The 26,942-nt window shown below is 41.0% G+C and overlaps 2 protein-coding genes across 2 annotated transcripts; one reads left to right on the top strand and one right to left on the bottom strand.

Moving 5' to 3' along the window:
- otud6b (OTU deubiquitinase 6B) lies at positions 1 to 10,652 on the top strand. Its single transcript, XM_080441530.1, has 8 exons — positions 1 to 220; positions 1,949 to 2,097; positions 3,247 to 3,354; positions 5,617 to 5,817; positions 6,419 to 6,530; positions 7,158 to 7,219; positions 8,602 to 8,708; positions 9,438 to 10,652. The coding sequence occupies exons 1-8, from the start codon at positions 148 to 150 to the stop codon at positions 9,520 to 9,522; spliced, it is 897 nt and encodes a 298-aa protein (XP_080297656.1). The 5' UTR covers positions 1 to 147; the 3' UTR covers positions 9,523 to 10,652.
- A 1,944-nt stretch (positions 10,653 to 12,596) lies between these two features.
- sgo1 (shugoshin 1) lies at positions 12,597 to 25,059 on the bottom strand. The gene is made up of 12 exons (XM_080441455.1): positions 24,906 to 25,059; positions 23,613 to 23,787; positions 22,090 to 22,283; positions 20,565 to 20,608; positions 20,389 to 20,429; positions 19,931 to 20,226; positions 18,900 to 19,385; positions 18,038 to 18,263; positions 16,056 to 16,196; positions 15,465 to 15,656; positions 14,418 to 14,613; positions 12,597 to 13,246 (listed from the first exon to the last, which is right to left on the bottom strand). The coding sequence occupies exons 2-12, from the start codon at positions 23,764 to 23,766 to the stop codon at positions 13,051 to 13,053; spliced, it is 2,166 nt and encodes a 721-aa protein (XP_080297581.1). The 5' UTR covers positions 23,767 to 23,787; positions 24,906 to 25,059; the 3' UTR covers positions 12,597 to 13,050.
- Between the last annotated feature and the right edge of the window lie 1,883 nt (positions 25,060 to 26,942).

Raw genomic sequence — 26,942 nt, 5'->3', positions numbered from 1 at the left:
GGGCCCAGCCCCGCACACACACACACGTTGCATCAACATTGAGATAGATCAGTGTTGTTTACATGTTTTTATGATGTACAGGCTGAATGTTTAGATGTTTTTATGATCTATTTGTTGTTATCGTGTGTTAATCTTTACCACTGAGTCATGGAGGAGGGGCTAGAGACACCAGAGGATCTGCTGTCAAAGACACACCGCAAAGAGAAGAAGGATCTGCAAGGTATATGAATGAATACACATACATCTGATTTATCTACATGTTCTGCTTTATGTGTTTATGTAGCCTTAGATCAGGACTATCGTAGATGTATTTTATCGAGTCTGACATTTACTTTCGTATGTACGAGAGTCTTAGCGACCAGTGCCGACCCCCCCCCCTGTTTGCCCTGGAATGTCACCAGTAAAGCCCGTATTTCTCCGAACATGTACAAATGTAAAATATAAGGTGCTTACCCGCTTGCCCCAAATGGTAACTCGGCGTCCGGAGTGTTTGTGCAATGTATTAGTCCATTATTATTCAATAAAGAAGTGTTGTAATCCCGTCTGTGGCCGATTCTGTCGGAAGTTCCCAATGGGTGGTTGTGACGGGGCGCATCCGGTGAAAGCCGGAATTACACTCAATGTAAACATAAAGTAGACGAGGATGGGAAAATGGCGTTCGGCCACAGACGGGATTAAAACACTTCTTGATTGAAGAATATGGACTAATACATTGCGCAAATACTCCGGACACCTAGTTAACATTTGGGGTAAGCGGGTTACAAGTAAAAGGCCTGTGTTCCAAATGTTACTCGAGTAAAAGTACCAAAAATAAAAAATACTCATTATGCAGAATGTCCCATTTCAAGTTTTCAAAATGTATAAAAAATAAAAAAAAATCAAATGGCAGATCTACAACGTGTAGATCTGCTATTTTCAAATAGCCAAAGTATATATAGGGCTGAAGTGGTTACTGGTTTATGTATGTTTTGTAATAATAATCAAAATCTACAAAGTAACTAAAGTTGTCCAATAATTGTAATGGAGTAAAAGTACAATATTTGTCTCTGAGATGTAGTGTAGTAAAAGTATTGAAAATTGGAAATACTCCAGTAAAGTAAAAAATACCTCAATTTGACCTAAGTACCATACTTGAGTAAATGCACTTAGTTACTTTACACCACTGAATACAATACATCTGATTTATCTCCTTTATGCGTTTATATGTCAATGTTGAACACTGTTTCTGTTTTTAGCTACAAGCATTTAAAACGTTGTCAAACTGCCAACTGCATGGCGTCCCTATTTTTGGCATGTCATTAAAGCAAGGCATTACACGTTGACACATGGTCAAACAGTGAAAATAGCAGATCTACAAGCTCTGTGAGTTTCTATTTTCGCTGGTCATTGTACGACCAGAAGTATACAGGGCTTATTATTATTATATTGCATTTATTAATTGTTTTGTCTAATATTATTTGGGTTAATTGTATTTCCTGTAAGTGACAGTATGATGAAAGCAGTTCCCTCTGTTGTGCTGGGTAGAATTAAGTAACAGTAATGTCATAGTAATAGAATAGAAGTACCAATGTGAGAACTAACCTTTTAGGATAGATGGGGAAATTAGGAGAGCTGGGGGATATGGACAAAATCTAATATGATCATAATAGTTTTTGGGACAGAATACCATGATATGTTGACATGTATAGTATACAATTTATACGTTTGAAAACCTGTGAAATAGGACATTCTGCATAATGAGTACTTTCTACTTTTGGTATTTTAAGTACATTTTGATACCGGTGCTTTTGTACTTTTACTCAAGTACATTTTGAATTCCGGACTTTTACTTGTAACAGAGTATTTCTACATTGCAGTAAGTACTTTTCCTGTGCTCGGCCCCATTACTGCCGGGTATCGGCGCTATAGACACATCGCTCATTCACATTCACTCGTGCTCCGTTCTCAGCTAAGATCCAGAGCATGAAAAATGCCGTCCCCAAAAACGACAAGAAGAGGAGGAAACAGCTGATGGAGGACGTGGCCAAGCTGGAAGACGAACTCCAACACAGACACCAAGAGGAGGTCGGACAGCTCACATCCACAGCCAACACGAAGGTAAACCTTAGACCAGGGGTCTTCAGCAGGGGGTCTGGGACCCCTCTAGGGGGTCCTCAGAGCTACTATAGGGGGTCCGCCAAATCTTTGTGTGATAGGATTTCGTTTTTTTTACATTAACCACTTGAACCCTAGAATTCCTTTTCTGAGGGGAACATTAGCCGAAAATAGCAGATCTACAAGCTCTCAACGCCTCGCGCTGCGAGGCGTTGAGAGCTTGTAGATCGGCTATTTTTTGGCAAAGAGGCTATAGGTGTAGAGGGAAAAAATAGCAGACTAAGTAAAAAAAAAAAACTTTAATCTGAAACACAATTTTATACAATATAGAGTAGGGGGTCCTTGCTTCATCTCTCTCTCAGCTAGGGGGTCCTTGGCCTGAAAACGTTGAAGACCCCTGCCTTAGACAGCTCACATCTATTCTACAGGCAACACAAAGCTGAAACTAAGCTTAGGGCTGGGTGACATTGATTATATTTTTGTGATCAGTTGAGCCCTATTTTATACTTATTGAATTATAAGTAAGTATTATACTTTTAAGTTTATACAATAAAGTATTATACTTAATACAATTTATTAACCACACATGCAATTTATATGAGTGAAAATACATGGAAGGCTGGCACTGAGAACTCAAAAGGCGTTCTGTGTGGACACACGGCCCCTTATATGGTCAATAATAACATTCTTGATGTAACACTGATGCATTTTGACCCATTAAGACCGGGAACGCGTTCTGTGTGTCATTTTTAGATTTCTTTGGGCTATTCAAAAATAGCAGATCTACAAGCTCATATATGAGCTTGTAGATCTTCTATTTTTGAAAAATTGTGAAAATTCGTGGCAAAATCTTGGTTTATATATTTTTTAAAGCGAACATTTGTAAAATATTTAGTTCCAGGGACCCCCAGAAGCAAAGATTAGATTTACAAATGTCTGGCAAAAAAAAGATTTTTTTTTTTAATATTTGCACAACTTTTCATGATTTTTCAAAAATAGCAGATCTACAAGCTCATAGCGCGGCACTCGGTGCCGCGCTATGAGCTTGTATATCTGCTATTTTTGAATAGCCCAACCGAAATCTAAAAATGACGTTCCCGGTCTTAAAGGGTTAATGAACAGTGATGATGTTTTCTTGTCTTATCTGGTCAGGTGGAAGAGGTGATCAATGGAGTGGAGTCGGTGAAGATAGACGATAGTGAAGAACAAGAAGAGGAGGACGGCAAACAGCAGCGCGTCACCAAGGCCCAGAAGAGACGGGTGAGCTGTGCGCATCTAGTCAAAGAGACCTTCATGTCCTTTAAACGTCTTAAAGGGCAAGACCACTTTGGCAGAGGTTTGGGTTGTGTAGTTACCTTTCCATGATGTAACTCCAAAGGTGGGACAAGAAATCACAAATAATTGCTCCATTGATTAGAAATTGCTAATACAAAATATGCTCCTCATTGACTTACATTGTACAGTGAAACAGCTCTCAAAGTCACTCTTTTAGCACATAAACTAACACAAATAAAGCTGATTCAGACAATATAGAGCATCACCAAACCCAGTATTGTTTTTTTTTTTGGCGGTGAAACCGCCCCTATAAGTGAGGTTTGGAAATTTGTACAATTATCCTGCGCTGTGAAACCGCCCCTATAAGTGAGGTTTGGAAATTTGTACAATTATCCTGCGCTGTGATTGGCCAATCACAGTCTATTCAGGACTGTGATTGGCCAGTGTCACATGACACATGTGCATAGCCCTATATAAGAAACCATAACTTGAAAAAAAACAAACTTATGTTTTTTTCAAGTTATGGTTTCGTCCATCATAAAGAGTGTTTCAATAAATGTATTTATTTTTTTGTACATGATTGGTTGACTCCATTCAGTATTGTGATTAGCTAGCAAGACACCGCCCACTTCACACAGGGTGTGATTTTTTTATATAATTGTCAACTTCCTGCTGATTTTACTATTTGAAGATCCGGATCCGGATCGGCGGATACAGTCCGGGTTTTCTTCTTAATAAAAATAGCAAAATCAACAGGAAGTTAACATTTTTATAAAAAAAAAAAAAACAGTACTAGGTTTGGTGATGTCTGAATAGCTTTGTTTAAGTTTGTTTATGTGCTAAAAGAGTGACTTTGAGAGGTGAATCACGTGGATTTTGAGATCCACATGGGAACGTCTCGGCTCCAGTGTGGATCTCAGACTTCATGTGGGCCAGCCTGTGATCGTAAGTCGTCTATGACATATCTATGATGACGTATGACTCCAAATTTGGGCAAGTCAGCCCAATCTGAGCCCCATTGACTTCCGTTATCAAATGAATTGGTCCAGCGGTAGGTGAGATTAGCTCTGGAAACTCAGACACACAGACAGACAGACAGACAGACAGACAGACAGACCTACCTGTCTTCAAGGCGGCTAGACCAGGGGTCTTCAACCTGTTCAGGCCAAAGACCCCCTAACTGAGAGAGAGATGAAGCAGGGACCCCCACTATATATTACATAAAATTGTGTTGCAGATTAAAGCTTTTCATAGATGTTGGATTCATGTTACTGTGTATTTTCAGACATTTAACGACATAAACAGTCAATACTTAGTAAAGTTTCACTCTGTACTTGATCTACAAGCTCTATGAGCTTGTAGATCGGCTATTCTCGGCTAAAGTTGTCCTTTAGAATAGGGATGCTAGCAAGGGCGTACCGTCATAGAGGCCAATGAGGCCATGGCCCGGTCTGGAAAATCTGCTCCCCCAGGGAAAAAAAACAAAAAATCAACATAACAACATTAGCCCCAACATTGGCCCCTCACCCTATTCTCTTGTAGCCAACCACAGGAATTCGCCTTTGTTTTCAAGTCGGGCTTATTTGCATTCGGCCGAAAAACACATACATTGATTATACTTGCATATTGTGTTTTATTGTTTTATTCACGTTTCTCTCTTGCATTAACGCTGATGGTAATTCTCAATGGACTGTCACTTATCAGCCATCGTTGCGCGAGCCCCCACCCCCCTCCCCCCCCCCCCCCCCGGGCGGGCGGGCGGGGAGGGGGGGGTTAAGAATCTGGCCCGGTCCACGTTAGAACCCACCGTACGCGCCTGGATGCTAGGGTTCAAGTGGTTAATGTAAAAAACAATGATCCTATCACACAGAGATTTGGCGGACCCCCTGTAGCAACTCTGAGGACCCCCTAGGGGTCCCGGACCCCCTGTTGAAGATCCCTGGGCTAGACTCCTGCAGAGCCACGCCGTAAGAAATGCAACGTGAATAGAAATTGTTTTGACCTGAGGTCACGGATCAGTGCAATTGTGTTCTTAATAGACACTCGACAAAGCCAAATGCAATGCGGTGGATTCGAACCCCCAGACCACTCCACGGTGGTGGTGGTGGGCAGGCACTTTACCCTCTACTACGCCACCCGAACGCCCAGCTTTTTGTCAAAGTTTGTCATAGTTTTTTTTATTGTATATTTGTCGCTGAGCTGGGGAGGCTCTCTCTACAAAATGAAACGCATCATTCTCTCTCCCAGGACAAGAGAGCAGCCCAGGAAAAGGAGCGTGAGATGCGGATAGCGGAGGCCGAGGTGGACAACCTGCAGGGCCTGAGGCACCAGGAGGGCCTGAAACTCACCCAGAAGCTGACCCAGAGGCAGCTGCAGATCAAGGAGATCTCGTCCGACGGCCACTGCATGTACCGCGCCATCCAAGACCAGCTGGCACAGCGGGCACAGGTACGACGGGTAAAGTCGAGTAGTAGTAGCATATATCATAGCGCAGGCAACCGAGTGCCGCGTTATGAGCTTGTAGATCTGCTATTTTCTTTGAAAAATCTTGAAAATGTGTGCAAATCTTTTGAATATATATATTTTTTTAAAGCGATCATTTGTAACTCAAATCTTTGCTTCTGGGGATTCTACCAATGTCTTCCAAGTCCTAACACATTTTTTTAAACGTTTTTTTTTAAACTTATGTTGCTATAATAGCAGCGGTTCTCAAACCTTTTTCATGTCAAGGACCCCCATCTCAAAAAACTTTGTTCCATGGACCCCTCCCCCCACCCCAGAAGCAAAGATTTGAGTTAAAAATGTATATATATATTCAAAGATTTTCACACATTTTCACGATTTCTTTAAAAAAAAATAGCAGATCTACAAGCTCATAGCACGGCACTCGGTGCCGTGCTATGAGCTTGTAGATCTGCTATTTTTTGAATAGCCAAAGAAATCTATAAAATGACACAGATGCGTTCCCGGTCGTAAAGGTTCTGTTTTATTCTATTCTATTCTATTCTATTCTATTCTATTCTATTCTATTCTATCCTTGCCTGGGCAGACTCTGAGTTTGAAGGAACTGCGGTGTTGTACGGCTGAACACATGAGACAGCATGCTGATGACTTCCTCCCTTTCCTCACCAACACAGACACTGGTGACATGTATACAACAGGCAAGACAACAGCACTGTTCATTTGGACCGCAAATGTTGATCTATAGTCAGTCTTTTGAACAAAATTCCATTTAGTTTTAGTCATATTTTAGTCATCTGACATGTTTTACTTTTAGTCTAGATTTAGTCGACTAAATATCGTAAGATTTTAGTCGACTAAATCTGCAGTTTATTTTGTCGACAAAAATGTATTTTGGCGGTGCCTCGATGGCGTCGTAATGCCTGATTTTACACTTGGCTGCATGCTGAAAATAGCAGATCTACAAGCTCACAACGGATCGCAGCACGACGCGTTGTGAGCTTGTAGATCTGCTACTTTCAGAGCGCAACACCCGAGCGCAACCAAACGTCAATATATTTAGTCTTAGTTTTAGTCATCATAGCTTAGTTTTTATTTAGTTTTCGTCAGAAAAAAGGTAGTAGACAAGCATTTTCCGTCATAGTTTTGGTCGACAAAATTAACACGGGACAACGGTTGACTTTGAGTTTGTCTCGTGTTATCTTATTGCTTCGCCACACACAGGCTGCAGTGGTGTTGTTCAGCAATTGGGTTTTTGAAACTGCTCAAAATATAGACGATGCAGTAGTATTTGTGTGAATTTACGGAGACGTTCTGTGTGTTCCCAGATGAGTTTGAGAAATACTGCAGTGACGTGGAGCACACGGCGGCTTGGGGCGGGCAACTAGAGGTGAGTTCTTATTTATTTTAGAACATTGTCATAGAAAACGCCATGGCATTACACGCTTAAAGTTCATCAAGAGGTGTCCGCACCAGTTGTTAACTGGTTGGGTTGGTCTAATACAGGGGTCTTCAACAGGGGGTCCGGGACCCCCGAGGGGGTCCTCAGAGTTACTACAAGGGTTCCGCCAAATCTTTGTGTGAGACGATTTTTATTTTTACCTTAACCACTTGAACCCTAGCATCCCTTTTCTGAGGAGAACTTTAGCCAAAAATAGCAGATCTACAAGCCCACAACGCCTCTCTGCTTCATCTCTCTCAGCTAGGGGGTCCTTAGCCTGAAAACGTTGAAGACCCCTGGTCTAATATGTCTAAGCTTTTCTTTTCTTTTCTTAGAGTAGCCAATTTGTCTTCCCCTTTTACTCCCAATTTTTCCGTTATGCCAATTCCCAGAATAGTGTGTAGTCTTATCACTGCTGGCCTTACCGGCTACTTCACTGCCAGTGAGGACCCCCCCCCCCACCAGGAAGACATAGCGCCTCCATCTTACTCCTCACCGTTCCAACTGTCTCCCTCTGATAGGCGTCATCCCAACCCGTGCAGCGACAAAAGGTCGCTGCATGCATCGCGAAGGATTCAAACAATCCACTGGCGGACAGGAACCTTACTCCTACGTCACCTGAGTTGGTTTTGGCTACAACATCCAACGTTGTGAGATATTTAACAAATAATCTAGTCATTTGGATTACTGCAGGGGTCTTCAACGTTTTCAGGCCAAGGACCCCCTAGCTGAGAGAGAGATGAAGCAGGGACCCCCTACTCTATATTGTATTAAATTGTGTTTCAGATTAAAGTTTTTTTTTTTACTTAGTCTGCTATTTTTTCCCTCTACACCTATAGCCTCTTTGCCAAAAATAGCAGATCTACAAGCTCTCAACGCCTCGCTATTTTCGGCTATTTTCGGCTAATGTTCCCCTCGGAAAAGGAATTTTAGGGTTCAAGTGGTTAATGTAAAAAAACTAAATCCTATCACACAAAGATTTGGCGGACCCCCTATAGTAGCTCTGAGGACCCCCTGTTGAAGACCCCTGGATTACTGGGTTCCACATGGGAACTGCGTGGCATATATGTGACGTACGACTCCATATTTGGGTTTAGACCAATCCCTCTCCCACTGACTTCAATAAATATTTCAAAAGTATAAAGCATGTGAAAAGAATTAGTGGAGGTGGCCTACTGACAGTTTGCACAAGATATTTGGTGATGATTGGGCCAGCGGTTTGTGAGATTTTCTCCAGAAACACATTGACAGACTGACAGACAGACAGACAGACAGACAGACAGACAAATGAGCCATATCTCCTGCTTTTCTGTGCTCCCCTCCACCAACAGCTGCGAGCTCTGACCCAAGTCCTTCAGCTGCCAATAGAAGTGATCCAGGCCGACTCCCCTGCCATCAACATCGGAGAGGAGTACAAACAAGCCCCCATCACTCTTATGTAAGAGCTTTTCTTATTGGGAATCTGTTGAATAGTTTTTTGTTCATGTTTAGCACTATTAAACCTGCAATCCATAACTTCTTTTAGTGAATAACCGTTATTTTGACGTACAATTTAAAGGAGTAGTTCACCCCCAAAATAACTTTTTTTCTATGGATAACTCACCCCATGGAGCCTTGAATTCATGGATATGTTTTTGTTTTTGTCACATTCCTTCCTTTATTATTTGATTATAATAAATTTAGCCCCATTGATTCCGGTAGGAGACACAAATGCATTTGTGTCTCCTACCGGAATCAATGGGGACAAATTTATTACAATCAAATTATTGGCTTAGGAATGTGACAAAAACAAAAAAAATGCTATGAATTCAAGGCTCCATGGGGTGAGTAATACATAGAAAAAAAAATATTTTGGGGGTGAACTACCCCTTTAATAATAAGACAACTGTGATGGTTGAAAGTGGTCTACCTGCTCTTATATTGAGAAATGTATATATCCTGTGGTCGAGCAGGACCTCTACAGAACTAATACTGTATGAAAACGCAATATATACTTATTTTTGGGTCCTTTTTAAAGTTTTACACAGATAATGACGCGGTGCTCTAAAAGAGAGTTTGGGAGAAACTTTCATGATAAATCCTTTGTCTTGTGGGCCTTGATGCTGTGTTGATGCTATACGTACACGCTAATACTTTGACGTTTGAAACGTTGTCTTTGCTCCTGCAGATACATGCGTCACGCCTACGGACTAGGAGAGCACTACAACTCTGTGGAGCGTCTTAAGGACGGAGCCAACGAAGACGACAGCTGAGAGACAACAGAATCAGTGTGTGTGATGTAGCTACATGGTGTAATGCTCATACCTAGTTGTTGCGTACCGCTGTCGAGTGCCAGAATTAGCAGATTTATAAGCTCACAACGCGTCGCATCGGCGCGTGTGGCGTACCTCGTAGATCGGCTATTTTCCCACGTGCGACATTGGTGTTACAACTAAGTATAAATCAGGCTTATAAAGCTGCAAGTTTCGTGTCCTACACCCAGGGTTTGAAACCCGGGTCTTCCATGTCTCCCAAATTTCTACTGCTCCCACTAGATGGAACACACACTTGGGGGAGATGCCGCTTACTTAAGAGGTTCAGGCAGTACATTTTGACACCAGGGTCTACATTTTCCCAGTGGAAGAGCAGGGAAACCCCCCCTCCAAGCACTGCAGATGTAGCTGTTATATTGTGTTAACATAGTCTACCATAGAGATTGGGTAAAACAACGATTTGTTCATTAAAATTAGCAGCTTTTAATGCTGGAGCTGTCAGACCTCTCACTACACATCAAGGGCCCACAAACACAACCTCATTTGGCTTCCATCAAAGAACATTTTAACCAGGGAATAACTGAGAACATCTGCTATTTTCAGATTAGGTAAGTATGGGGAATGATCCATTCCCACATACTGTAGAAGTGGAATAACAGCCAGAGAAGTGACATCTAGTAGAATTGTTTTTCTCTCTCAAAACGGAATCTCGCTGTTGAATGATATGGAAATCAATGGAATGGTCATTTTTTACTTTGGAGCCCCTTGGTATCATTGATTCCACGTCATTGGTCGAGAGTGACTGTCAATCTAGCATATAATGTGCTTAGGTTTAACAGTATTGCTGTGTATCACACTATTTACAACACAATTATAATATTGATGGATTTTGGCATTGCATCAGTACGTGACTGGATATTCCTGATGTTCTGTCCAGTCCTTAACGGTAAAACATGATTGTGTGTGTAATGCAAAGCAACAATGTCATACAATAAAACACTTCCTACATAGCTGTGTGAATTGCATGTAGGCTACAGAGAGAGGGAATCGCCTGCCATGAGGTGCCATGTAAAAACTAGATGAATGTTGAATAATGCTGTGCAGTGATGGGCGGCGGGGTTGAAAATAAACAATAATAAAATGAGATGAGCTGAAGAGAGATGCTACTATAGACATGGATAATTGCACTTTTTTCCATCACCATCATAACCAATATGAAACGCAATGCTGAAGGTTAGGCAGCCATATGTGAGGTAGAGAGCCTGTCTGGGAATCAGAAGTTTCCAGGTATGTGCAAATATACTTGACAAATACCACATCAACTAAAGGGAGCAGGAAAAATAATCTAGATATTCCATATCCAGAATGTGCCACTAGATGCCACTGTTGTTAGGAAAACTAAGCTTAGTTTTGGTCTCAAAGCGTCACACATCCATGGAAACGTATTGTTAAAGTGTGGACTACATACAAAACGTCCTGTTAATATGGCTAAACTAGTTATTAGAGCGTTACAAGGAAATGCTACTTTTAAGAAAATGTATGAAGTTCCTATGTCAGTTTCAAGATTAAAAAATGTAACTGTACTTTTGCTAAACAATCTCATTACAACTTTGCCCGTTGAACTTCTGTCATTACAGCACGTGAGTTTTAATGTGAGCTCAGCTGGGCTGTTCTTTTTTGTTTATTTTATTTTGTGTTTAACGACATTAACACTGGCGTCCCTATTTTGGGCATGTCAACATTTTCGTCCACTGATGGTGAGAAAACGCTAATGTTACTTCCGCTGAATTAGTTACATTTTCACCAGAAACAGACTAAATCAAATATGAGTGACTATCATTCATAAACTATACAGAGCCACCTCCCTGACAATATATTATTGAACCACAATTCTTATGAGACGATTCTAAGACGACCCAATGTTATTCTCCATAGAGAAATTACTTCCGCGATCCAGGGGATGAACGAGTGACGTCAGGACTTCTGTACTCTATGGTTTCGGGATATTTCATAAAAGCAAAAGGAAAATGTTCAGTCATAAAATTTGTTTCAGCTTTAATCCCTTGAATCACATAAGTGGTTGGATACAAAGGACAATGCATGAGAAATGGTATATATTCAGTGAAGATCTCATAAAATATTAACACAGGTGATTTTCTGATTCTGATAACATTTTATTTGTTAAAATGAACAGCGTTAATAGCTCTATATGCTTATAGAAATCCTTGCAATAGGGTGTTTATTAAGCAACAACAGGGGCCTCCCAGTCTCTGCACACATTTTGTTTTCCTCTCTGGTCAGGATAACAATGTTAACCAATCAGGAAGGATAAGGTCTTTCGGAAACATCCTACGGAAACTGACCAATTCCAAATGGGGAGCCATGGCACACACATTAAGATGTACTGCCCTGTGCTATTCCTCAGCGGAGTACGCGTGTCCTGTTTGGGAGAGATCAACCCATGCCAAGAAACTAGACTCAGCGATGAACACCACCTGCCGCTTGATCACTGGTTGCTTGAAGCCTACCAACCTGAACAACCTGCACCTCCTCGCTGGCATTGCCCCTGCAGATGTGAGACGGGAAGTCGCCAGCCGAGTAGAGATCACGAAAGCTACCAGTGATGAACGCCACCTCCTTCATGGACGCGATCCCCCGGCCCAACGACTGAGGTCAAGGAGAAGCTTCCTCAGCCATGTCGGGCCCCTAACAACATCTCGGGAAGAAACCAGACTCCAGCTATGGACAACAAAGCTTGAGAATGACCCCCCCTCCTATTGACTAAGAAGCACCATGGGTCCAGTGGAAGACTCAACCGCCTGAGAACAGGAATGGGGCGATCAAAAGCTGCTATGGCCAGATGGGGCTAAAAAAAACGGCCCACCCATCTGTGAATGTGGAGAAGAGGACCATACGATGCAGCACTGCCTTGTCTGCCCTCTACTACCCAACCAGTGCAGCTTAAAAGATCTCGCAGAGTTCAATAATAATGCAAAGGACTGTGTAAAGAAATGGGAAACTGTCATATGCTTCAAAGACACGAAAAGAAGAAGAAGGAAAGAACTTACAGTATAAGCATGGAAATGCATTTTGTTTATTAAAGAGATGGAGACTCCTGTTACTGAACAAACACTTGAGTTGATTACTATCAGAATGTAGAGCTTTGATTTTAAAGAAGAAAAAAATACGTTTAACCAAAACAGTCACTAAGAAAGAATCCTTCAAGTAGTGTGATATTGGACACTGCAATAGAGGAAGAAAGACTTAAATCTAACTTGAACTTTGACAGAACTGTCCAAGGTTTCTTGACAGATAAAATATTACACGCGTGAAAAAGGAATGAATTAAAAAATACATATATACAAAAAAAAACTTGAAATAAAAAAAAAGACTTAGAATTACAGCTACGCCTCAAACAAGCCTTGAAGTTAAAAATACATCACTTTAAAAGTCCAAGGAATTACAGACTTAAAAATACTTCCGTCATACAAGTTCTTAATGGGTAGTGCGAGAGCACACAGGTCACCGCTAACAGCATCCGACAAACGACTCGTTGTATTTCTGTAATAATGGCTGCTGACTGTTCGTGGACTTTTTGTTAGCGGTGGATATTCTGTTGGTGGTGGATTTCCTGGAGCTCTGCACAGACCTCCTGGCAGACTGCTTGAAGATCGGGGAGCTGAGGAACTGCAAGTCTGTGAATTTGTCTCCACGCCGGAGTTTCCTGGAGCGATGGGGGGGGAAACGGAAAAAGGACAAAGATGAGACAGCCGGCCAAGAAAAAAAAAAAGATGTCATGTTTAGGTTGTTGTGTTATGACCTGCAGCCGATTCTACAAATGTTTTCTAAATCCCAACAGTTTTCTGTAAAACGTACGTTTCTGTATCAGTGGTTCTCAAACATTTGTCAAGGACTACCCAAAGATTTGAGTTAAAAATGTTCGCTTTAAAAAAATATATATTCAAAGATTTTCACTCGTTTTCAAGTTTTCAAAAATAGCAGATCTACAAGCTCATAGCGCGACACTCGGTGCCGCGCTATGAGCTTGTATATCTGCTATTTTTATGAATAGCCAAAGTGTAAAATAATGTTTTTTTTAGCTCAAATCAAAAAGTGACACAGATGCGTTCCAGGTCTTAAAGGGTTAACCACATGAACCCTAGCATCTACATTTTAGGCATTTTGATTTACTTATGGAAAGTGTCATTATTATTATTATTACTCATTTATTTTCTTGGCATGGCACCTCAATTGTTGAACATCAGTGTTCCACTGTTCAGATCTAATGGATTTTGACTGCAACCAATGAGTTGATCGTTTGTTTGGATTAAGTGTGTGTGGGTTGCGCTGCGCTTACAAAATAACAAAAATCTCTTGTGATGCTCTTAACCCGTTCAATCCAGGAACGCATCTCTTGTCATTTTAGATTTCTTTGGCTATTCAAAAATAGCAGATATACAAGCTTGTAGATCTGCTATTTTAGAAAAATCGTGCAACATTTGTGCAAATCTTTGAATACATGTTTAAAGCAAACCTTTGCAACTCAAATCTTTGATTTTCCCACGTACAAAATATTTTGAGATGGGGGGTCCGTGGCCAAATACATATCATTTTGGGGGTCCTTGACATGAAAAAAGTTTGAGAACCACTGATTATAGCAACAGAAGTAATTTTTTTTTAGTACAGTACAGATTTGAGTTACACTCATACACACACACACACACACACACACACACATATATATTCGATGATTTGCAGAAAATGTCCAAAATGTAAAAAAAAAGAAAATAATCTACAAGCTTGTATATCTGCTATTTTTGAATTTTAGAATTTTTAATTGAAATCTAAAAACTTTTCATCAGGGATAAGTGTTTGTGTACTCTGTGTGTACGTACTTTCCTAAGGACGGCTCCTTGTAGTCCACCGTCAGGGTGCAGCGGCGCTTGCGCGGCGCCGCTACGGGGGTGGAGCACCGACCGTCCGAGGGGAGGGACTTGTCGCGGGAGAAGGGAGCGCGATAGGCTGCAGTGGACAGATTGGTCACGTCACACAGACTCAAGCCCCGCCCTGCCATCCTGAAACCGAGCCCACCTGAGGAACCGTGAGGGAGGGAGGGGAGGGGTGGGGTGGGGGGGTGAGAGAGGGGGAGACCAGGGGTGAGGGAGGGAGGTGAGCTTCTAGAGCCAATGGTTCCCAAACTACGTACCGGCACCCATTTTTTGGGTCGTGGGTAAAAAGATTTTTTTTGCGTTTCTTTTTAAAAAGTTTTTAAAATTTCAAAAATATTTAAAATAGTAAAAAGAAAAACATATCATATTTTCCTGGGGGCTCAGACAACTATGAATACTAAACAATAAAAACCACCGGGGTGGACAATTTTTTTCTCTCTTAATACATGCATTTAAATAACTAAAATGAATTGTAAAAAATAGCAGAACGGCAATTTTCACCATTCAATATTGCTTAATTAGTAAATCATAATGTATTTTTGTTGAGTTTGGATCCCGGGGGACAGACATGCATCTTCTGGGGTTTCGAGCTAAAAACTTTTTGGGAACCACTGCTCTAGAGACAGTTTACACACCAGTGACCAGCTCAAGGGGAAAACGTGCAATGAAAGCAGTGCATAGAGAGGTGTGTACACCATAGAGTTTTAACCAATTAAGACCTGAGGCCCATTCTTAAAAATGTTTTCTAAATCCTAAGTTTTTTTTTTTTTCTCTCAATTTTTAAAAAATAGCAGATTTACAAGCTCATAGCGCGGCACTCGGTGCCGCGCTATGAGCTTGTAGATCTGCTTTTGAATAGCCTAAAGAAATCTAAAAATTACACAAGATGCGTTCCCGGTCTTAATGGGTTAAAGTGGGGAGAAATTGTAAGGGGGAGGTTAAAAAAAAAATAATAATAGAAAAATAACACCAAACCAGGGCTGCCTTCCTTACGCTTTTTGCAGGTTTTGGCGTTGGCCCGCTGGGGCGTGGTCTGGCAGCTGGGTAAGAGAGGAGGGGTCTCACTGTGGGCCAGAGAGTCTCCGAAGCTGGACAGCACATCATCTATCTGTCTCAAGTCAGCCTCCACCCCCGGAGTGACAGGGACCTCATCATCATCATCATCCTCTGCCCCCCTGCCAGCCTCTACAATATAAACACACATACACAATACATTATATCAGAGGTTTTCAAACTCGCCACACCAATGGGGCAAGTCAAAATGTCATGGCACACCTATGTATTCATAGCAAAAAGAATGGACACATCTGTAAGCTCACGTGAGCTTACAGGTTCCCGCCCTGAAAGGTATAGTTACAAATAGGGGTTCCCGCCCAAAATGGGTTAATAGCCAGAGAAATCTTAAAATGACACAGATGCGTTCCCGGTCTTAATTGGATCGACAGACAACTCTGTGGCAAAAAGCATTCCCATCCTTACAAGAGTATGAGTTGTTTGGAGTCCCTTTTCTAGCGCTAGAGTGAAAACAGGATTAATAGAGAGAGAGAAACAGAAAAATGAATCCGTTCCATACTATTCACTCACCTAGTTGGTGTTCCCGTCCCATCTCTGAGGAGAGCAGGTCAGGAGTGTTAACTAGAACATAGTCTGGGGGTGATTGTGGGAGATGGACCATAGCCTCCACAACCTTTAGTTCAGCAACCTTTAGCTCAGCATCTTGGGAGACTACGGGCACATGACAAGGAAAAGTAATAAATATATAGTAGTTATTGTTTTTTTCATAATTGAGGGCCACTGTGCTTGAACCTGAGATTCTACCAAAGTGTGTAATGTTATCCCAATATCTTTAAACGTCTCTTCTGTGCTCTGTAAGGCAGAAACGGGGGAAGTAGCGATTGCGTTCACCATTTAAAATCCTGTTTTAATTAGCTCATGAATGACCGTAAACAACGTGGATTTGGCCAAAACGAGTCATGTGGCCTCATTCATGAAATTAGTCATGATCAAACTTATTAACCGCTCAAGCTCTCACTCTCGTATGACAACAATTAGATGATCTACTATGAGCTCACAATGCGTCGCATTGCGACACGTTGCAAGTGTGTAGATCTGATATTTTTGTGGCGAACCACAACTGCAAACGTGTATAAGTTAAGCACATATAGGCCTACAAGGCTACTTATGAGAATTATTGCCTATAACGAACGATCTTCCCAAAATAGGGAAGTTAACAGGGGTAACTAGTACCGACACACAAACCAACGATAACGTATTCATAAAAGACTGACATTTTCTCTTTTCTCTACGACTAGATGCAAGTGAATTTCCTGGGTATTTTGTGCACTGTAGGCCAAGACAGCGTGCAGAGCGCTGTGTGCTCCCTTCATGACATTTTGGCATGGCATTTTATCACTTACAGGCATGAGGCAACGAGCCAATATCCAAACCCAGATGTGTTTTCAATTAAAGATATCAAATTATGGGACATTTAACTCAACCCACGATTAGGGCTGTCAAACGAATATTCGATATTCGAATATTATTCGAATATTGGGAAAATATGTATATTCGAAAATGAAAATTAATATTCGATTTTTTTATTCATGTTTATTTGACAGGGACAATACAAAAAACAATGTATCAAGTTATAAAAACAAACAAAATATATACTTTATTGGATCCGAGCACTCGATACATTGTTTTTTGTACCGTTTCTGTCACAAAATTATTTTTAAAAAGTTATTTTATTCTTTTTATTAACATATTTTTTATAATAATAATATTCGAATATATTCGAATATCTGCCAATTTTTAAGACCAATATTCGAATATCATTTCTGAGGAAAGTTGACAGCCCTACCCACGATGGCCATTATCAGAACAGAAGTCGCTGCCAACTGTTTTGTACTTGCAGTCAATAAAAAGGTTGCTGGAGGTTGCTCTAGCGCACCTTTTGCTGAAACTGCATTTCAAAGAGAAAGGGATGACTTTTGTGCTCATGATGAGTTGCATAGAAGTTGCTTTTATTTCCCAATAAATACTTTATTAGATTTGTGTGCTGCTGTAACCCAGCCATAACTGTCAATACCACCCGTCCTAGCCTGATAAATCGACAGAGCAACTATTGAAGATACTTCACCAATGTTTGGAGTTGCATCATGGCAAGGTAACTAGACAGCCCCAAACCCTCTACCTAGGGTCGCTTTGTTTTTTAAGTATTGTGGTAAATGAGCTTTAAGGAATTGATGGTCAAATTATTGGCTTATAGGACAAAAACTAATCTCCATGAATTCAAGGCTTCGTGGGGTGTGTAATTGATAGAAAATAAGTCATTTTTAACATTAAGTTCAAGCATGAATCCAAGAACACCTTTTTACGAATGAGGCCCCTGATAAGTAATTGTGTGTGAAGTGAAATGGCTGTATTCATATTATAATACCCTTGGTGGAAGTTAGCTCATCAAAACTTGTCACCAAATACCGAAGTAATAAGACATTGCCAGCCTGCGAAAAAAAGAAAAAAAAGAGAGAACAGCCTGGTAAAACTATGACATTGTAGATTCTCACCAGGTGTCTGCTGTTGTGGGGAGACATTTTCCTTCCGTCTGGACGCTTTAGAGAGCTGCCGGCTGCGAGTGGGAATGACCTTCTTCTTCCTCTCAGGTGAGCTGCGCGTTCTCCGTTTCCCTCGCGGAACGTAGAGACTGTCCTCAGAGTCGGAGGAGGACGGCGAGGACGCACCCGACGCCGCCGTCGTCTCCATGGAGGATCGAGGAGGCGCCGCCGCTCCTTTCTGCAAAGTCCAGGGGTGGGAAAGTAATTAAAGTACTGCACTCAACAATAAAAAGCAAAGTCATGCCCCATCAACACCTATACATATGACCATAGAGGAACAGGTCTTGGAAAATGCAGATCATTTCACATGTCTTGGAAGTATCATTCACCATGATGGGGGGAGCAAAGTAAGGACATTCAAAACCAGATCAACAAAGCATACACAGACTTAACCCATTAAGACCTGAAGCCGGTTCTACAAATGTCTTCTAAATCCCAACAGCTCATAGCGCGGCACTCAGTGCCGCGCTATGAGCTTGTATATCTGCTATTTTTGAATAGCCAAAGTATAAAAGGTCATAATTATTCTGATGCTATATTTACAAATTTTTCTGGGTACCCCCTGGAACACCCACAAATCTGGAAGTCAAACCAATACAGCATCAAAACAAAACTCCGGATCTATCAAAGCTGCGTACTATCAACACTACTATATGGTGCAGGATGCTGGAAAACCAACAGAAAGCGACATCCATATATTATCCACTTTTCACACATCATGCCTGCGCAAAATCCCCCCCCAAAGAATTTGCAGCTGAAAGTATTTCTACATTGCAGTATTAATACTTTTACTTAAGTTAAAAAAATGTAGTACTTTTTCCACCACTGGCGAAGTCCCTTCCCGGACGGGTGTGGCCGCCGGCTGACCGCCGGCACCGTCGGCCTTGCCCTTGAACGGCGTGAGGTGGACCCCGTCCTCGCAGTCAAAGTCGAACGTGTCGTTGTGGCCCTGCGAGGTGTTGAGCGAGGTGTTGTTGACCTGCGGCGGAGCAGCAGCAGCAGCTCCCCCCGCTTTGGCCGGCCGCGTGGCTGACCGATCGCGGCTCTTGGAGCGGGCCCTGGGTTTGGGATTGTCCCACGGTTTCTTCAGCGGGGCCCGCTCGGCTTTGCGGCCCCTCTCTGGTTTCCGTGCTGCTGCTGCTGCGGCGGGTGGGTCTGGCGCGGCGGGCCGTGGCTGCGCGACCTTCCTGCGCGGTTGTTGCTGCTGCTGCCGACTGTCGGGTCTGCTGGCCTCTGATGCGTTGTTGCGCCGCGGCTCCTTGGAGGCGCCGGCACGGACCACCGCCGGCTCTGGTTCCGTCTGTTAGAGCCATATGAAATCCATGTTAACGGAATCACGGACGGAATCACGGAATTGACCAATAAAAATGGAATTGGAATAAAACACGGAATATTGCAGAATTTGGAATATAAAGAATATTTAAAAATTTGCGGTAAAAAAAAATATTTTACCGCAAATTTTTACAAATCCACGGGACACCACCATTTTGCATGGCCACATCCTACTTTATAACAATAAAATCCACGTAGAAATTGTCTTAGAAAGACGATAGAAATGATAAAATACATGGGCGACGCCATTTTGCGCATGCTCAGACCGAATTCTTTTGGGTAACATTTTTGCGAATTGTGTAGATTTCTTTCAGAGACATGTATGGACTGTTATATCTTATTAAATTGTGGACATTTATTCATTTCCACTTACCAGACACTTTTTTTTAATGGTAAAAATTAGCATAAAAAGCAAAATACAGAATTCAGAAATATTAAAATGGAAAAAACAGAATTTGGGAAAAAATAAAACGGAATTGGGAAAAAAATAAAACGGATTTCATATGGCTCTACCGTCTGTTGCCTCGTCTGGTTCCTGGGTCTGGTGGCGTCACTGCCTGGGGGGCAAATGGGACTTGCCGTTAAGGCATCCATTGCCTCCAGATCATCTCCAGGAGCAGCAGCGGCGGCCTCCAGAGGAGCAGAGGACGCGTGGTTCCCCTCGCTCAGCGACCTCTGCAATTGAACGCGACTGGACCTCCGCCTGCCGCCGTGCTCCGCCTGTCCCCGCCTCACGCACACCGTCGGGGGCAACGCGTGTCTGTCTACAGGAGGCCTGGACTCATCATCATCATCAGGGCTATGAGAGTCTGTGAGCAGACAAAGGGAAATATCAACATAAGGGAAATATTAACATAAATCTGGCAGGGTTTTGTGCAGCAACACATACAAGGATATTTTACGTGTTGTACTGATATCTTTGAGATAACGTCATGATGTGTGGATATCAAAACATGAAAACTTAGCCTCACACTCGGGGGGCTCATTCTGTCTCGGGGTACTCTGCAGTCTCCTGTCAAATTAGAGGCACAAATTAAAAACACATAGATCATAAAATCTCTGGGTCATCAAAGTCAGTGAAATAAAAGTCAGTGTAAGCCAGAAAATATTAGAATTTTTACTAGTAGTCGCCCCTATTTTAAATTACCTGGATGGATCCACAGGCTCAGCGGGGATCTCCATAGGACGACTCTGTGCATTGAAAAGAAAGTGCAATGTTTTGTGAGTTTGGCTCCTCGCTTCCCCCCCCATTAAAATAAGGTCAAGTCCCCTTGTGCAATATGCATTAACCAACATACTTCTCCCTCTGTGCTGTGTGACTGAAGTCTAAAACGCCACGTTTAGCCTCCTGATGCAACACAAGCACACGTTATTGTAATAATAATCTTTAAACCTCCACTATGCAACTTATTTTAGTGATTACATTGTTATTTTGTCCAATCTGTATGGTAGAGTATGTTAATACATAGTATAACTTATACCAGGGGTGATGCAACTTTGATGATGTAAAGGGCCACTATATTTCCACTCACTCCAGAGGACCAAATTGCATATACTGTCGAGCAGAAACCTAACGTATTTTAACTTTTTTGGTAAATTAATGCCCTACTTCGCCATTCGATGTCACACAAAAGTAGCAAAAATAGCTGATCTACAAGCTCAAAACATGTCGCAGTGCGACACGTTTTGAGCTTGTAGATCTGCTATTTTTGTTCAGATTTTTTTTTTGTCGACATTTTTTAATTGGAATCCTGAAAACGAAAATGTTTATTTAATTTCAAATGCATTTAGTTATACTCATGTTACCTTTATGAACTTAAAGGTAGGGTAAGTGATATTTGTGGGTTAAAACAAAAAGTATTTTGTTAAAAGGTTAAAGCACTATATTCTGATAGTAATCATTGCTATAGAGTGTTTGTTCAGTAACAGATGTCTCTCCAGCTCTTTAATAAACAGAAAATACATTTTCTGGTAGGTGTCAAAATCTCAGCCAATCAGGAGAAAGTACCCATTTTTAAGCTTCATTTTTATAGTGTTCCAGTTCCAATTTTGCCTGCTCATTTCATTTCTTAGTGTCATCACTTCCAATTTCACTTGTTTAATCTATATCCTGATTGAGTTCTCTGTCCTGGTTGGATAAAATTGGAAATGAAACTGAAACTGAAACGAAAATGCATTTTCTGTTTTATAAAGAGCTGGAGAGACAAGGAGACTCCTTTTACTGAACAAACACTCTATAGCAATGAGTACTATCAGAATATAGAGCTATTTAACACTTATTTTAACCAAAGAAAATCACTTACCCTACCTTTAAATACAAAATACATTGGACATAAAAAAGACAATAGAATTTTAATAATAGTCATTAAGCTACTAATATAGACAGGAGTAATTAAAGCGGGTCATGTTTGCAATTGTAACAGCTGAAATCAATGATATATCAGTATTCCGATATTAACCTGCGGGCCGCATTAAGTGAAGGCGGGGGCCGCCAGTTGCCCATGTATGAATTATACTATAGAATTGGGGTAGAACAGGAATATTTCCTATCAGAAACGCTTACTACCTACAAGCTCACAGAGCTTGTAAATCGGCAATTTCGCCGACAGAATAAGGAGGACGCACGCAAGAGTTCCCCATTAACCCCGTCATCTCTCTCAGGGAAGGCTCACCTTTGCTGCGCTGGCCTTGGCCTCCTGCTCACTCAGCAGCCGTTTGCAGATGAGCAGGTGGCCGAACAGAGCCTGGCGTTCGCCCTTCAGCTTCAGGACGACGTCGCTGAGCTGCCTCACTTTCTCCTTCTCCGCCTGAAGACCCAGCGCCAGCTCCTTGTTGTTCAGCTGCATGCCCTTTAAGATGTTGTCGTCTGGGGGGGGGGGGGGGGGGACATTAAACATTCAAGAGCGTTTATTTTATTTGTCACATTCGTCAATACAACTATGTGCACTGAAATGTTGGTGTGGGAAGACTCTGCTTTGCCAACAATGCTTAATACAGGGTTCCCACACATTTTTACCAATGAATTTCCAAAATTTTTCCAAGACTTTTCCAGAATATTTAACCCAATTTCCAGGCCTGTATAACATTATTATATATAACATTCAGCGCAATAATGAGTCTCTTACTCTTATGTGCAATGCCCAAAGACAGGCAGTGTAGCAAAAATAAAGAACTAAACTAAAAACTAAAAAATTGACTAACTACGCATCACGCTGCAGCACGTTGTGAGCTTGTAGATCTGTTATTTTTGTCACGTCCGGTATACATTAAGCTGCAATCACGCAGCCTGTTTGGAAAGAAAATACCTATTTTGTGTAATGTTATAGACGTTTTGGAAAGAGATTGCCAAAAACAATGCATAGCCAAATATTTTTCCAGGACCCTTGATAAATTAAAAAATAAATATTTCCAGGAATTTCATGACCGTGGGGACCCTGTTAATAAAGAGTTATAATACAATGGTAATTAGGTACTAATTAGAGCATACATGGGAAACTGGTGGCCCGGGGTCCACATGCGGTCCCCACCTTCACTTAATGCAGCCCGCAGGTTAATAACGGAATACTGATATATTATTGTCAGGAATCCAATTCAAAAATAGCAAAACAAAAAAAAGGATTCGTTTTGAGCTTGTAGATCGGCTATTTTTGCTACTTTTGTGTGACATAGAATGGCGAAGTACGGCATTCAATTACGAAAAAAGTTTCAATATGGAGATAAGAGATTTCTGCTCGACAACAACAATATGCAATGTGGCCCTCTCAGTGAATGTGGAAATATAGTGGGGCCCTCTCCATCATCAAATCTGCCCACCCCTGAATTAGAAGGTAAGTAGTAAAGGTATGCAAAAAAATAATAAAAAATCTTAGAGCCTACTATGGTCATTCCCCACACCAAAGTCTGTATAATATATAGTTTACAATTTGTCGTTTCTACACTGTGGTTGCCTTAGTTTAAGACAATCACACCAATTATGGAAGGCAGAGGAAAAAGAGATGAGATTACTACTACAGTAGGCCTGACCAGAATGGAACAGAGCCTTAATTAACATCACTGGCAAGTTCAACACCCGTGAAGGAAGTAAGGAAGGGGCCTAATTTCTTTCCAATATGGCTGTTGTGCATACTCAGAGCCAATGATGAACGACTGCATTCACATGTACACAACATGTAGTAGGCAACATGAATGAGGTTACCACTGGTTTTGTTGACCAGGATGCGTCGTCCTGCGTTGCCGTTCTGGGCTCGGACCACCCTGGACTCTCGCTGGGCTCTCTTCTCCCTCATCTTCTGCTTGATGTCCTCCAGGCTGTTCTCGAACGACTTCTTTTGGCCGCGTTCCCTCGCCATGGCAGCGGCTTCACTGACAGACTGTTTCACAGACACAAGACTTTACTTTAACCAATGGTGTAAAGTCACCAATTTACATGTGCTCAAGTACTGTACTTTAAAATGGAGGTATTTTTTTTTTACTTTCTTCAGTATGTACAATTTGCAACACTTTTACTCCACTACATCTCAGAGGAAAATATTGTACATTTACTCCACTACAATTATATGAAAACGTAAAATTACTTAACTTTGTAGATTTTGATTATTATTACAAAACACACTAACCACTTAAGCCAAAAATAGCAGATCTGCTTAAATACATTTTGAACTTGTGAAATGGGACTTTCTGCACAATGAGTACTTTAAGTACATTTAGATGCCAATACTTTTGTACCTTTACTCAAGTAAATGTTTATTACCAGAATTGTACTTGTAATGAGTATTTTTACATTGCAGTATTGATACTTTTACTTAAGTAAAAAAAAAAGTTGTGCTTTTTCCACCATTGCTTTAACACCATTACGCCTTATTTTATAACCGCCTCGCAACCGAAAACAAACTGCTAATATTAATCTACAAGCTCAAGACGAGCTTGTAGATCTATTTCAAACCATGGGTTGTTTATAAGAACTCATTTATGAATGTCAGTGTTGCCATATTTCGAGAGAGAAATAAGCAACCGGGTCTAGGAAAACAAGCCCCAAATAATCAACAATAGGCCACACGAGCACTTTAAACCCATTATGGTTCGGCTATTTGAAAATAGCCGATCTACAAGCTCGCGACGCGTTGTGAGCTTGTAGATCTGCCATTTTCAAAAACTCCAATTAAAAATGTTTTTTTAAAACATTCTAACAAAACAAATGCTCCCTGTGGCAAAAAAAAACATTTATGAAAATATTTGAGAACCACTGGTTTAAATAATAATGAATACAATGTGGAAACGAGCCCAAATAAGCAACTAACACTTTAGAAACGAGCCCAAAAGAAACTGCAACCCTAACCCAATATTTACAAGCAACTTTACAGAAAAACAAGCCCAAATTCGCGTATAATAAGCGGACATGGCAACACACAGCTAAACAGACGTTGGTAGTGGTGCTAGTTAGCATCATGCTAAGCTAAGTCGTCAGGCAGACTAAACACAAACAACGTACCCGACCCGTCTGTCTCTGCAGAACGTGGAAAATAACCGTTAAACAACGCAATTCCACCACAACGTTGATTACTAACACTTAAACTCAACTCGATAAATGTAAATAAAACGCCTTAGTTTGTTTAATATCACATCAAATCTGTGAGACTTAAACCTTCTCCTGTCCGTCCGATTCAAACTGTGCGCTACTTCTGCATGATTGGTGGAGGACACAGGAGTGACGTCATCACGTCATCTTACGTAAAGCCTTTGCTCTAACGGCGCTGCTTGCTCTCTTCAACCACACGATGGCGACATCTCCCTTTTCAGCTCAAATCATGTATTTATTTATTTATTACATCAGTGGTTCTCAAACTTTTTTACATGTCAACAGTGGTGTAAAGTAACTAAGTACATAAATCATTTGAAATTTGTGACACGCTGTGAGCTTGTAGATCTGCTATTTTTGAATTATAGCCAAAGTTTAAAATATGGATGAAGTGGTTAAAATGACTGTGATGCTATAATAACTAATTTTGTTAGGGACCCCCTCAAGGACCCCTGGCCCTGGGGGTCCCCGGACCCCACTTTGAGAACCTCTTTATTACATTATGTTATAGGTTGTGTTTATCAATGGTGGAAATAAGTAATTAAGGACAATTACTCAAGTTCTGTACTTATAAGTACAACTTTGACACAACTTTTAATTGAGTATTTCCATTTTTCAATACTTTACACTTCTACTCCACTACATCTCAGAGGCAAATATTACTTTTTACCCCAGAATAATTATTAGAAAACTTTAGTCAGAAGTTGCTTTGTAGAATTTGTTTGTAATTATTACTAGTGGTGGAAAAAGTACTCACATGTTTTACTTAAGTAAACGTATCAATACTGCAAAGTAGAAATACTCTGTCAGGAATTCAAAATGTACTTGAGTGAAAGAACAAAAGTATCGGTATCAAAATGTACTTAAAGTAACAAAAGTAGAAAGTACTCACTATGCAGAAGGTCCCATTTCACAAGTTTTCAAATGTATGAAATATATAAAAAATAGCAGATCTACAAGCTCACAATGCGTCGCATTGTGACACATTGTGAGATTGTAGATCGGCTATTTTCAAATGGCCGAAATGTATGTAGGGTTGAAGTGGTTAATGTATGTTTCATAATAATAATCAAAATCTACAAAGCAACTAGTAACTAAAGTTTTCATATACATGTAGTGGAGTAAAATCACAATATTTGGATCCGAGATGTAGTGGAGTAGAAGTGAAAGTATTGGAAATTGAACTTGAACTTTGAATACAGGACTTTTACTTAACAGAGTATTTTTTTTTACCTTGGGGTATTGATAATTGAGTACTTCTCCATGCACCACTAGTGTTAAATGTTATTAGATTCCTTACCTGCGGCGTGTTGAACGGATGGAACAATAAAAGTATTTATTATGCTACCAGCAGGGTTTCTGCAGGGAAGGCATATGTGTTCTAACTCTGTGGTTCTCAAAGTGAGGAACGGGGACCCTAAGGGGTCCTTGGGGTTCCAGGGGGTCCCCAGCAAAATGTGTTAACACAGCATCACAATCATTTTAATCACTGTATTCATATTTCATACATTGGCTATTAAAAAATAGCAGATCTACAAGCTCACTTTGTGACGCGATGTGAGCTTGTAGATGTGCTATTTTAAAAAAAACATTTTTAGAAAAATCTTGAAAGTTGAAACACAAATGTTCTCTTCTGGGGGTCCCTGGCACAAAATATATTTTCAAATGGGGGTCCGTGGCCAAAAACATATCAATTTTGGGGGTCCATGACAGGAAAAGGTTTGAGAACCTACTGTTCTAACTGATTCATCTAGTAGAGCTGCATGGGGTCAGGACTGAAGAAAGTTAAAGTCCATATGGCATAAGGAACTATAGGACACTATTAAAATACTTATACCTAGCAGTTTTGTGTATAGTCCTTATAAGCTAACACCAGTTTTTGGCTGTAGTATCGTGCGCACGCGCCTGCTTTAACATATAGAAGGATATTTAATTGGGACATTTCTAATG

Source organism: Gymnoscopelus braueri (genome assembly GCF_963280865.1).
Source record: "Gymnoscopelus braueri genome assembly, chromosome: 11".
Lineage (NCBI taxonomy): Eukaryota > Metazoa > Chordata > Actinopteri > Myctophiformes > Myctophidae > Gymnoscopelus > Gymnoscopelus braueri.
This window is presented reverse-complemented; position numbering and strand designations above follow the sequence as displayed.

Excerpts from the sequence above, each read along its gene's own strand:
- sgo1 (XM_080441455.1), bottom strand. The coding sequence starts at position 23,766 with ATGGCGAGGGAACGCGGCCAAAAGAAGTCGTTCGAGAACAGCCTGGAG. Across the intron at positions 18,264-18,899 it reads CTTCGCCAGTGGTGGAAAAA|AAAGGAGCGGCGGCGCCTCC; the intron begins GTACTACATTTT and ends TGGACTTTGCAG. Across the intron at positions 15,657-16,055 it reads GGGACGGGAACACCAACTAG|AGGCTGGCAGGGGGGCAGAG; the intron begins GTGAGTGAATAG and ends TTTATATTGTAG.
- otud6b (XM_080441530.1), top strand. The coding sequence starts at position 148 with ATGGAGGAGGGGCTAGAGACACCAGAGGATCTGCTGTCAAAGACACAC. Across the intron at positions 221-1,948 it reads AGAGAAGAAGGATCTGCAAG|CTAAGATCCAGAGCATGAAA; the intron begins GTATATGAATGA and ends CTCCGTTCTCAG. Across the intron at positions 3,355-5,616 it reads CCAAGGCCCAGAAGAGACGG|GACAAGAGAGCAGCCCAGGA; the intron begins GTGAGCTGTGCG and ends TCTCTCTCCCAG.